The sequence below is a fragment of the Colius striatus genome, chromosome 9 (assembly GCF_028858725.1).
Source record: "Colius striatus isolate bColStr4 chromosome 9, bColStr4.1.hap1, whole genome shotgun sequence".
Lineage (NCBI taxonomy): Eukaryota > Metazoa > Chordata > Aves > Coliiformes > Coliidae > Colius > Colius striatus.
The window spans coordinates 33,918,980-33,931,947 of NC_084767.1; the positions used below are offsets into that span (position 1 = coordinate 33,918,980).

General features: G+C 35.2%; 1 protein-coding gene across 1 annotated transcript; it reads left to right on the forward strand.

Annotated features, from left to right (window-relative positions):
* The first annotated feature begins 465 nt into the window (after positions 1–465).
* On the forward strand, positions 466–11,864 carry LOC104552625 (shugoshin 1). Its single transcript, XM_062002452.1, has 8 exons — positions 466–542; positions 3,174–3,251; positions 3,926–4,008; positions 4,681–4,916; positions 5,363–6,948; positions 7,163–7,346; positions 9,350–9,497; positions 11,138–11,864. The coding sequence occupies exons 4-8, from the start codon at positions 4,802–4,804 to the stop codon at positions 11,241–11,243; spliced, it is 2,139 nt and encodes a 712-aa protein (XP_061858436.1). The 5' UTR covers positions 466–542; positions 3,174–3,251; positions 3,926–4,008; positions 4,681–4,801; the 3' UTR covers positions 11,244–11,864.
* Positions 11,865–12,968: the final 1,104 nt, after the last annotated feature.

Genomic DNA, 12,968 nt, shown 5'->3' on the forward strand with positions numbered 1-12,968 from the left:
TTAAGCTAAAATAATTCCTTTCAATTCCCAGTCCTAATAGTACCTGAACAAAACTAAAAGTAGGCTAGCTCAAATTCTGACCTGGAGACTCCTTCCCTTCCAAGTCCAAGTCCAAGGCAGCATGCATACTTGCTATCATCTAGTGGGTTTAAATTTATCATTGTTGTTTTCGTAACTGTCTTGACGACAATATAATGATGCCATCCAATGATTTGATTATGAATAACTCTTCATACGGTATAAAATGTGGGTGTGCATCAGTGGGTAGCGTGAAGGCCGCACACTCCCGCTCTGCTAAGGCCGCAACGCCCTCCTGTTTACCAGCGCCTGCGCTGACAGCGCCGCTGCCGCGCGCCCCGCCCCGGCCCCGCACGGCTGGGTCCAACGGCAGCCGCCCAACGGCCGCTGGCGGCCCCTGAGGCGAGGGCGGGGCCTGGCCCGGCCCAGCCCAGCCCGGACCGTGACGACGGGAGAGGGCCTGCGGCGGGAGCAGCTTCGTCGAGGTGTTTTGCTGGGACACCACTGCCCGTACTTGCGGCACGGTCTGTCTCGCTCTTTCTTTATAGCACGTATAATGCAATTTATTTAAATACTTTCATTTAACATTTACCCTGACAAAGCAAAAGCTCGTCAGGTTGTATTGTGAAGTGATAGAAACTTGGGATTTTTCACTTTTAAGTGTTAACTGAGAAAACTTTAGTATTCACGTTTATTATTTAAATACTTTCGCACTGTGATAATGTGACATCTCAAGGAACAATTCATTAACCCGTTAGAATCAATTGAACAAATCCCAATAAGAGGTAATAACACTTAATTTTTAAAAATGTGAAAAAGATGATCTGTCATTTTGGTGTTCCTCTTGACAATGTGCACATGTGTTTAAGGATGGATCAACAAGCAACTGCTAAGTCATCTACTATTTTCACTTCGGATGCTGTTAGAGGATCCAGGAGGAGGAGGGATGGAACATTACAAGCTGCAAAATGGAATGCTACTTTAGCATCTAAAATCAAAGCTAAATTAATAAGTAGGTCCTTAAAAAAAACCCCTTTACTGTACTTTGAATGTATGACTTCAAAAGGAATAGTAAGTTTTATTTAATGTGATTTGCTGAATTGCTGCCCATTACAATATAACGTGGTATATTGAGAGCTTTAGGAATGTCTCAAAGTTAAAACAGATTATTTAAAGTTGTTTATCTAACTGTCTGAATATTTTCAGTGTTTGCTTCTTGCCATGCTAGTGTTTTTTTAAGAGATTGTACTCAAGTGCATTTCTAAAATCCATGTCCACCAAAATTGCTAAAATCAATAAACTTAGAAAATACAGCTGCCACAGTAAAATGCTTTTGCAAAATGAGGTTTGTGTAGAGTTATTCATTGAGTCATTTTACTGAATTGAGGAAAACTACACATCTTTATCTGCTGCTTTAATCACTTGCCAGAAGGTACTTTAAATTTAATCCTAGATTTACTGGGAGAACAAACATAGATTTGTCATGGTTGGGTTTTGTTTCTTACTCTGACTAAAACAGCACTATGGAACATCTCAGAACCTCTTCTGCGAAAGGCGGGGAAACAGTAGATGTGGTGAAACACCACTGTTTTCAGAGCTCTCCAATTCAAACAGCATGGTTAACTGAATGCTGCTCTTTATGTGATTAGTGTGGCAAGAATTTTGTTTGTTTTTATATATAGTTATTGTTTGTACATATATTTGAACTTATTGTGGCTTTATGTAAAAAATACTAATTTTCAGTGAAAAAATAAACAGTATAGATGGATAATACTAATGTCCTAGAAGTCTCCACATTGCAGTAATACAAACAATTCACTGAACTGAGTCATAATTTCATAGCATGTTTGCTTTAACAGGGTTCTACTTTTGTTGTCTGTTTCCCAAAACAAAGAAATAAGGCTTTGCAAATTTTGGAGTACAGATCACAGAAATAATGAGACAATGAAGGGATATAGTTGCAGCAGATTTCAAGCTAACTTTGCTCCTTTTTGTACTGTAAGAGAGTATGGTCAGATTTGTCTCTACTTTAAATTCAATTTAACTTTGTACATATGATGAACATTAGGCAAAAAGTGTCATCTTGGTAACAGGCAGTGTCACAGGAAAGAAAAAATCCTAAAACAGATACAAGGGTGTGAATTTTCATTAGGATATTAGAAAGTATAATTCTAATTTAAAGCTTTTTTCTTTCTGATATAAGAACTCACATTTATGCTCAAAATGCTTAAAATTTTTAATTTGTAAAATATATACTTGGGTTTTTTTTAAATTTGAAAACATTTTTATGCCTGAGAAACTATCCATTTTTAAATGTTTTTGTCTTAAAATAACCTTGTTTTTAAAAGTCCAGACCAAAACGGAATCAGTGCATGAAATAAACTTGAACTTGAAGCTGATAGAGTAGTCATCAGAATTGTAGGCAAGAGAAACAGTTTATTAGGAAGTGTTAGGCTTTGCTATTGCTCTACCAAAACCTAAGGATAAAAATGTTGCTATGTAGTGATAATTCATGCAGAGAGGTCCTGGAATTGAAGCTGTTGAAAATAATATGATTTTGTCTTCATTAGATAACTCATCTATGCTTAAAGTATCTTTAAAACAAAATAACAAAGCATTAGCTGTAGCTTTGAGTGTGGAGAAAGAAAATTCTCGGAAGCTAAAGTCTGAGAAGATTTTTCTTCAGAAGGAAGTAGAAAAGCTGCAGATTCATAATATCTTGCTTCATCAAAAACTGAACCATTTGGTATGCTGCATATAATATCATTTAAATTTAGAGCAACTAAGCTAAGCTTTTCTCTTTTTTGAAACTTAATATTACATCTTAAAATGGTGATTTAAAATGTATATCTCACATTTGTGATATTTTGTCATTCATTAGCATAGTATTCACATTTGATTTTTACTTTCATAAGATTTTTTTATTATACTATTTTATACTTTTTATACTATTTTGTCCATGGGTGTGTAGGTCTATCCATTATGATTTTAGTGTCAGCTTCACCTTTATAGGTATTGAGATGATACTAAAAATCACCCTGTGCTCAATTTGGTGTATAAAAAGAAATTACAATGTAGATTCACTTTTATTTCTTGTTTGTCCTTAAGCCAGAAGACACTTAAAGTATATTTTTAAATTTTTCTTTTACGTGCAGAATAAAACTCTTAGAGAAATAGAAGCATTTTTGAATGGTAAACTCTTAACTGCAATAGAAATAAGCAGTCTTTCTGAGGTAAGATGTTTTTAGAACTATTACCATTTCATTTTCTTTGATAGCATTTTCAAAGCATCTAAATGCATTTTAAAACATTTATCCTAGTTCTGTAAAACTTGTGATGAAACATTAGTGTAGTGAAATTTATTAAATTTTGCTGTTGCTTACACTAAAAATTTGGGATCGTGTAGTAAAAAAATAAAGACATAGTACTTGAGTATGTGGTATTCTTCACCACTGAGTGAAATGAGTGAGCCGTTTGCCTTCCTTGCTTAGTGCAGCAATAAATATCTTGCATATGACAACTTTACCAGAAAATGTAGTCCATGATAGTTCTTGTCATGGAAAAATTTATAGTTAATTTAAAAAAATATATAATTTTTACTCTGTTCTAAACAATTGCTTAATGTTTCTCGTGCTGCTATATGTATAGTGTACTTTGCATTAGTTATAGCTACAATTTAAAAGTCTGCAATCACTTTGGAATGCAAGTAGGTTATAGACTTAAAGTTTTGCTATGAAATATTTTTCTTTAAAATTATTCTGTGTGTTTGAATATCATGCACCTTTCATCATTACTTCTTTTCTTTGCCCATTCTTTTTTTTTTTTCCTGTGAATGTTAAAATACTCAACCAAAAAACTAAACTGAGAATATTCAACTGTTTCTATTTCCCTGCTGTTCTTTTCAAAGAGTTTTCAGAGTTGTTTTCCTCTGTTGGCTGGACCCAGGAGCCCAACTGATGACCAGTTCAAGAGTACATGTCAGTCTACTAGGTAGGTGATTATATTAAATGCAGAAGTTGGTACGTGTCTGTGCATTTTTTTGCAACTAATCTCTGTATTTCTCATTACCTCAAAAATACCTAGGACAATATAATTTCCTGTCTAATTCAGAAATTACCTTTTTGCAACTTGAAATCCCTTTTTTCTATAGTAGCTAGCATCAAGACAAGGGGTAATGGGATGAAGCTGGAACACAAAAAGTTCCACTTAAACATGAGAAAAAACTATTTCATTGTGAGGGTGACGGAGCAGTGGCACAGGCTGCCCAGAGGGGTTGTGGAGTCTCCTTCCTTGGAGGTCTTCAAGACCCACCTAGACATGTTCCTGTGTGACCTGATCTAGGTGGACCTGCTTCTGCAGGTGGATTGGACTAGATGATCTTTAAAGGTCCCTTCCAACCCCTACCATTCTATGATTCTGTGTATAGAGAGTGGTAGACAAAACTTTTGTTTGAATAATTTGCTTCCTTCTTCATAGGATCTCACCAGCACGAAGAAGGATTCTCTATAATAAAAAGATATATTTGCCCCTAAGATAGAACCAGATTTCATGCTTCAGTACTTGTTTTCTGCTTTTAAACGTTACGAAAGGAATGTTTTAAGCAATTGAATGTTACAGTATGAAATGTAATAAAATCTTCACAGTAAAATTGCCTCTTTTCAGATCTGCAGAACCACCAGGGAAACTTCCTTTAATTGCAACAGCTAGTGCAAAACAGCAAGAGCACCCTTCTATCTGTGAAGTACCAAATTCTCACAACTGTACCACCGTTTCATCAGAGGAAATGAATCCAAGTTCACTCAAGTATACATTGTCATTGCCTTCTGGTACAACTAATCAAAAGTTAGTTGAAATAGACCCGCTGGAAACAAGCATTGACAAAACTGTATCTTCAAAAGGTATGATCTGTTTCTGTGCTTTTATTTTTCATAGCTATCAGAGATTTAGTATTTCATAATTCATTAGTTGATGTGCGATACAGAAGTTATGGTAAGATTGCAAAACTGTAATTAATTAAAAATAGAATGCTCATTGAAATACCACAGCTGAATTGTAACAAAATCAGTGTGAACAGAATAAAACTTTGATAACAAAATAATAACTGAAGAAGTTCCAGAAAAAAATATTTTTATTTATACCCAATTTCAAAAGTCTAATTTTGGTAAAATATGAAATTAGTTCTAGTTAACTAAATTTTTAAGGATCAACCACACAATATGTGTATTTAGTAAGAAAAAAACAAGCAGTTTGTAATTTTCCATGCTTCTGGTCCACCAGTAATCTGTGTTATTCTGATGACTATATTCTTGCTTTCCCCAAGCTGCTTAATTTTTTCTCTTTGCAGAAAATCAGTTATGCATAGAAGTAATTTGCAACAGTACCTTCCTGCCTCATGACAAAACTACACAATCTCTGAGACAGTCTGGGAAGCTTACAAAACAATATAACAATAGTTCATTGCCAATCCATGGAAATGTGACTAAAAGAAAGAAACTTGCAGTACTTCATAAATCAGAAATTCAACCTAATATAAAGGATTTTGTTAAAAAATGTAGCTCAGATAATCTGCCTCATTATGGCATCGACAGTGGCATCAGCACTAATGACATGAATTTGCAGGAAAGTTCAAGTGACTTGTCTCACATTATTCCTTTACCTCTTAAATTTAGGAATGAAAATAAGATAGATTTTAAAAAGCTGCTTTTTACTGACAAGCGGAAGCCTGAAGAAACTGTTTATTATGCTGACATGGACTTAACTGCTAGTCATGCCGGTGAACTACTCACAGTTACAGTGAAAGGGAAAGATAAATTGCACCAAAATAAAGTGAGTAATGCCAATTCTGATAAAATATTGGCAAATTTCAGAAAAGTTAAATACTCTAAGAAGGATAAAGAGAAAATGAAAAGTATGACTGAAGTAAATTCAAATCTGTATACAGAAGAAAGTCACGCTTGGGCTGACAGTAGTAAAATTGCAGAAACTACTGACTTACAAACTCAACTATTCCAAAGTCTGACAGAAGAGCTACCTACCAGAAATTCTGTAGAGAAACAGAGTTTGCTAGATACCAGCAAAAATTATGAAACACAAAATTGTCCAAGTAAAGCTACAGATAGTGAGAGGACATCCCAGGTTAACTTAATGAGTCCAAGAAAAGAGACAAATACAGAAGCTTTCTCAGAAACCTTTAAAGACATGGAAAGCAAAACACAAAAACCAGATTCAAACTTACCTGTTAACAAGATGCCACCAGAAGTGTATCGTGCTGAAAATTTGCCATTCCAAGACAACTCTTCTAATGTATTGCCTTTACAGCAGGACTCTCTGTATACAAATGAGAAACCAAAAATAAACAGGAAAACTTTTCACAACCTTTCTGAAATGAATACAGAAAAATACTGCGGAGGGGAAAATGAGCAGTATGGAGAAGATGCATCAAAGAAGTCTCAAACAGAGATATGTGACCGTGACAGCAAGGGAATACAAGACCAGAATATTATAAAGAGAAAATACCAGAAAAAAAGTAGTTACAAACAAAGTAGAGAAACTGAAAGTGACAGCATTAATAAAATTACTCCAAAAGCAGACCAAAGGAGAAGTCATTTTTCATCAGGCAGATTAAAGCATACATTGGCAAAGGCCAGCCGGAAAGCATATGTAGTACCAACCAAAAATCTGGCACAATTCTCACTGTGTAAAGACAAAGGATTAAAAAATAAGGATGCATTGCATGCAGAGGCTGTTGGTGTAAATAAAATAACAGAAACTCAACAAATGCCAGCAGCATTAGTGACTCAGAATGGTATATCTATGAATACTCTGCAAGATAAAGAACAAGATGATGGTGATGATGATAATACATTAAAGAAAGTAGAATCCTCATCAGTGGCACATAAACCCCATCATATAAGTAATTCTGATAATCAGGTAAAATGCAAATGGATGTTTAGTTCTCATATTACGGAGACGAGAACATATTGATTGGGGTGTGGGTGTGGAGCAGAATATTTTGGATGACCAGGAAGTCCCTCATGAGAGAGATTCCCTTATGAACAAATTGAAGCCTACAGTTAAAAAAATCTAATTTTTTATAATTGTTACCTATCAAATGTTCTAAGAATAAGCCATTAAATTTTTCCAGGAAGGTCTTTCCAATGTGGAGTTTGCAGCTCTTGATAACCACAATGCTGTCATGAATTTTGCTATATTGAATAACTCTGAAATCTCTGAGGATCAGAGTAAAGCACTGGGTGCTGGAAAAGCAGAACAAAAACTGGATGTTATTTCTGAAGATAGTTACAAAAATACACTGATACCTTGTCATGGTAAGTGTATGAGTAAGGGAAAAAAAAAGCATTTTGAATGAGGTAGTGCCTGAAATAGTGGTAAGGTATCTTCTCTCAATACTATCTTACTGTTTGCTTAGAGTGGATAAAGCAGGACTGAAAATACAGTTATTCAAATTCAGTATCATATATGAGTCTCAATCTCTTTCTAAACTGTAGTAACTAATATCCATGTTATTTTTTCAGTATATTCCAAGATGACATTTAGTTGGGCAGATGTAAGTAGACTACATTCTTGAGGAGCAATTACAGTTGGAGTATGTACTCATTTTTTAAAGAATGTAATAGACTTCAGGTAGTTGTGGACAGAAATTAAAGAATAGCTTGAGCTTTTATACAAGGAAAATAAGAACTGCAGCACTCCCTTCGTAAATGGAGAACATAGTTGGACTTAAAGATTTCATTTGTATTTCACTGGATTTTCACAAAATCATAGAATGGTAGGGGTTGGAAGAGACCTCTAGAGATCATCTAGTCCAGGCTGCTGCTAAAGCAGGTCCACCTAGATCAAGTCACACAAGGACCTGTCCCAGGTGGGTTTTGAAAGCCTTCAAAGGAGGAGACTCCACACCCTCTCTGGGCAGCCTGTGCCAGGGCTCCCTCACCCTCACAGGAAAGAAGTTTTTCCTCATGTTTAAGTGGAACTGTTTGTGTTCCAGATTTTCACAGTTACCTCTTGTCCTGTTACAGACAGAAAAATGTGTCACCATATCCTCTTGACATACACCTCTTAAATATTTGTGTTAATGAGGTCCTCCCTCAGTCTTCTCTAGGCAGAATAGCCCCAGTTCCTGCAGCCTTTCCTCACAGGAGAGATGCTTCAGTCCCCAGATCATCTTGGTGGCCCTGTGCTGGATTCTCTCCAGAAGTTCCATGTCTGTCTTGAGCTGGGGAGTAAATGTACAGTGATGTAATTTATTAGTCTGAAGATAGACACAACAGAAACATCATTTATCCCATATGTGTATGAATTTTCTCTGTGAGATCAAAACCACTCATTTGCTGCCGCAGAAGATAAAGGTAAAACATTCAAGAAACAAGAGAGTTTAAAATTCATTTGCTTTCAAAAACTACATCCCGGTTCTCATCTGGATGCAGTGAATCTAAAACTAGACCTATGTCAGTCAGGAATGTACACTCTTGGAAGGAATTTTAAGGAATATAGATTATTTATTTCATCTTTAATTGCTGTCTGCCTTAAATTTTAGTGCTTTTCAGAGAGACTATAAATGGTTTAGAGTTTTTTGAAATGTGGTTTAAATAATAATTTCAGTATTTCTCTCAGATTATCAAAATATTTGTCTCCAAATTAAATATTGATTGTTTAGTCTGTCATTTTGAATTGGTTTTAAAAGATTACAGAAAGCTGACACACAGAGTACTACTTCTAACAAGGCTGGTTGCTTTTTTATGGAGTATTCCTTTTCAACATGTTCAGTGGCTAAAAATGCATGACATTGTAAATAGTTTGATCTTATATGGGTTAGAAGATAAGGAGAGTCACTTAATAACTTTGCTATGCTCATTTGATGCACATATGCCCAAATAGCAGGCGTCAAGATGGGAAATGCAGTGTTAGAGGACTCTTGTACAGGTTGAATCTCAAGATCATACATGTATGTCGTCTCCCTGCATACAAGGCCATGAGCGGTGTGCAGTTTTACTTTTCTACATGCAATAACTTTTGGGAATCTTAAACAGCTAGCTGCAAATTGCAGTGCTTATGGGGCTTGCTTAGAATGTCCCAATAGGCACAGAAAACTTCAAACAGCTGCAAGTTTCGGTAGGCTGAAAGCTGCTGTATTGCTGTATCATTTTCTTTGCTCATGTATCCCATTTTTTTTGTTGAGCATCTTTAGAGTAGGAGCAGTAACCAACGTACTCAAATTAAGAAATACTTATTAAAAATAATGATGAATTGGAAGTTTACTTAACAATTCAGAAAATATTTCAAGTAAGGCACATAAACTCTGTGTTCACAGGGAGAAAGGCTCTGCAAGACCTGACAAATACTGGTATACAATCTCACACTTTCTTACCTAAATCATCCAAAGCTTTAGAAGGAAGTTTAGCAGCACAATCTAGACGAAAGCGAGCCACTATTTGCTACCGAGAACCCAATCTAAGAAGGTAGGTATTCGTAAATGAGGGCTTTTGTTTGTTTTTTGGAGTATCTAACTATCCTCAGTAAAGATTTGCTATTAAAACCCACAAAGAAACAGTTGAACTACTTCTCTGACAAATCTCTTTTGCAAAGATACTTCAGAGCTGATATAAAACATTTCCTGTTAGTGCATCAGGATTTCCGACTGTTAAAGTATGATGCCAACAGTATTCAAGTATCTAAATGTATCATATAACATTTTATACTAACAGTAAAAAATGGAGAATTCTTAACAGTTGTCATTATACAAATCCTTTTAGAGGCTTATGATTGCAAATGTTACACTTAAATGTAAACTTACACCATACAAATGTCCTTGTAATGTTTCAAATGGCAAGATAAATTATGCACTAATATTATATGCTTCAGTTGTTTTGCTTTAACTATCAGTATCTAATATAAGAAAGAATTTCAGTTTAAGATATGTTGATAATTATTTATTTCTCAGTATTCTTAGGATATTTAGTGGCACGGGATTTCTGAAATTGTTAAAATACAAGACATAAATTGTGTAATAAAAGATGATTTTAAAGCCAAACTTCTATTAAGAAAACTAATATATTTACACTTAGGTGAATAGATCTAAATCTAAATGGATCTTTAATTCGATTACTTCTGAAAATATTCTGAGAGTTTTTTTGCCACAGAGTTGATTAAGTTTTGGTTTTTTTGTTGTTTTTTTTTTAAGTAAGGAAAAATGACCCTGTCTTGTGTGTATATTGGTGAAATGCAAATTCCTGAGGTAAAGACAGTGTCAAGATTTCTCCACAATAGTGTTGAGAGTGAAAGAATTATAGCAACTTAGCTTATGATGAAGGTGTAAAAGGAATATGTCTTCCTTTTTTGGCAAAACTGTGAGGAGAAGATAAATCCACAAACAAAAAAATAAGCACAGTGTTCTCATAGACCCTCAAAATATTTTTGTTTATCTCTGTAAGTAAGCAAACAGTTAGTTGAAGCAATGAGAATGAGAACAAATAGGTGCTAAAGGTAATGTAGGAAGTGACTTTTCACTTTACCAGTGGCTTTTCAGAAATATTTATGCCAGGTAGCTTGTAAAAGAAACTCAAAGGGATTAAGAGTTACATTTTTCTTCTACTAATTAAATTGAATGTTAAAATGCTGTAATGTTGTGATATTGACACAATCTCCTCTTTTACTCCACAGTAATAAGGTTCTGAATTTTTGGATACAGAATACAGTCTAGAGACAGTAACTAATAACAGAAAAAATGTGGATGTCGCTCAAGACTTTAGATTACTGTCTCCTATTTATTATTTTCAGTGACACGGTCCTGACTAGTTTAGTTTTTGATTTAAATAATTTTTTAGTTTTGCCTTATAGGAGTAAGTTATGAGTACTCGCATATTAAGAAGAGAAATGTAATTTAAAAAACCCGAAAACAAAACCCCTACTATTTTTAGCATTATGTTGGCAAACTGTAGTTACCCGTGCTTTGTTGTTTCATAAATTTAATTTCTTTAGTATGTCAAGCTTTCATTAAGAGTGTTTGCCATTTGGAATATTTATTGTATTTGCATAATTAAAATTATTTTTACATAGCTGCTTAGTGAAATTAATACTTTGTCTTTTCTTTCGTTTACAGCAAATTAAGGCGTGGAGATCAGTTTACAGAGACACAATTTCTGGATTCTCCAGTCTATAGAGTAAAAAATAAAAACAGGTTTAAAAGTAAACAAAAAATTATTTGAGGAAAATTAGAGAATTTCCTTTCTGAACAGTATTTCCAAAGTGGGTACAATTTTTAAAATAGATATATATGTTTAGCTATATATGTTTAGCAGTATAGAGTGCTTTTTGTTCTTTGAGTAGTAAAGGTCTTTGAAAGTGGAATTTCCTTGAGAGGAGCCCCTGGGTTAGGGACACAGAGCACAGAGGAAGGCAAATGCAGGTTAGGCTTCGCGTTTGTGTTTTGCCTTTCAGTAATTTCTAATCTGTTCAAAAGGTTTGCAGCACTTCTTGTTTTGTAAGAAAAGTGTATGTTTTCACAAGAATTAAAAATAAATAATCTTTGGGAATTGTAATGCCGCTTGTTCATATTTACCACAAGTAGAACCGTTTCTCAGTGCTGGTTGAAACAGACACAAGCATCCCAAATGTTAATAAATCTACTGAAATAGATGGAGATAGTCCCTTTTTTTTTTAATACTTGAATTTTGGATTTGACAGAATCATACTAAAAATTTGAATGAGGAAGTGTCATTTTGAGTAACAATAGACAGATATCTAATGGTCAGGGTCTGCACCAGAAGAAGCTAGAAAGAAAATAGAAATTCAGTAGTAAATAGGATCCAGACAAAGCAACACCTTGAGTTTCCAGTCTGTAGAGTGCTAGTGTGATGACCACATCACACCATTCAGCTGTCAGATTTTTGTACTGCTTCCCCTCTGGATTCTCGTGAATCACTTCTGCATTCCATTATTCACTGTCAGCTGTCAGTTTCCTGGCATTATCTGATTTGCAGGCACTGCGAGCTGTGTGCTCACAGCCCTCACAGCTTTTGACAGATTGCAGCGGATAAAGTTCAGCTTCTAGGTTCAGCAACCAAGATGGCCATAGCTCATTTTTAATGAGATCCAAATAATTTCACTTCTTTTGGTTGTAGAAGGTGGTTCTTCCCACAGGATGCAGGGTCACTGAGGAATTCCTTACTACAAGAGTAGGTGTTACTAGTTTACATTGGTTTAAAAATTGGTTTTAAAATTGATGGAAGAAAAATCTATGAGGAATTACCAGAGTGTTCTGGAGAAGTCTAGCTATGCATTTGACTTTTTATGTATTGTTTTACTTTTTATACATTTGACTTTTTATGCATTGGCTTTTTATATTTTTTCCAAGGGCATTCACTCTTGAAACCTTCAGAGAGCAGTTCTTTGGTTGGCTAGGCCTTTGGTCTGATACTTTTTTTAAGAGGTTTAACTGACAGTCTAAAATTTTTTATATATTCTTAAAAGTACCAAACTATACTTTTTGTACTTCATTGTATCTTCAATGTAAGCTGGGAAGGTAATGGAAAAATAGTCCTAGAAGCTGTTTCCACAGGACAAGAAGGTGATTAGGAGTAGTCAGCATTGTTTTACAAAGGGGAAATCAAACTTTATTAACCTGATAGCCTTCTACAGTGAGCAAGGTATGCATTAGTTAAATGCCCAGTGGGGTGGGTTGAAAGCTAACTGCCAGTTCCAGTGGCCTGGGGTCAGCGGCATACAGTCCAGTTAGAGGCAAAACGGTAGAGCTCCCTAGGGTTTCGTGCTGGGGTCAGTACTGCTTAACACCTTCACTGGTGGCCTGTAGGGTGAGATAAGAGCACAGCCCCCACAAATATGTGGTTGGGGATTATTCACTGGGACCTAGATAGGTTGGAGAAACGGGCCAAGAGAAATCTCATGAAGTTCAACAAGAGGAACCTACATCT

Bases quoted from the DNA above. Each gene is read 5' to 3' on its own strand.
- LOC104552625 (XM_062002452.1), top strand. From the start codon at position 4,802: ATGAATCCAAGTTCACTCAAGTATACATTGTCATTGCCTTCTGGTACA. The intron at 7,347-9,349 runs GTAAGTGTATGA...CTGTGTTCACAG, and splicing joins TACACTGATACCTTGTCATG to GGAGAAAGGCTCTGCAAGAC. The intron at 9,498-11,137 runs GTAGGTATTCGT...TTTCGTTTACAG, and splicing joins CGAGAACCCAATCTAAGAAG to CAAATTAAGGCGTGGAGATC.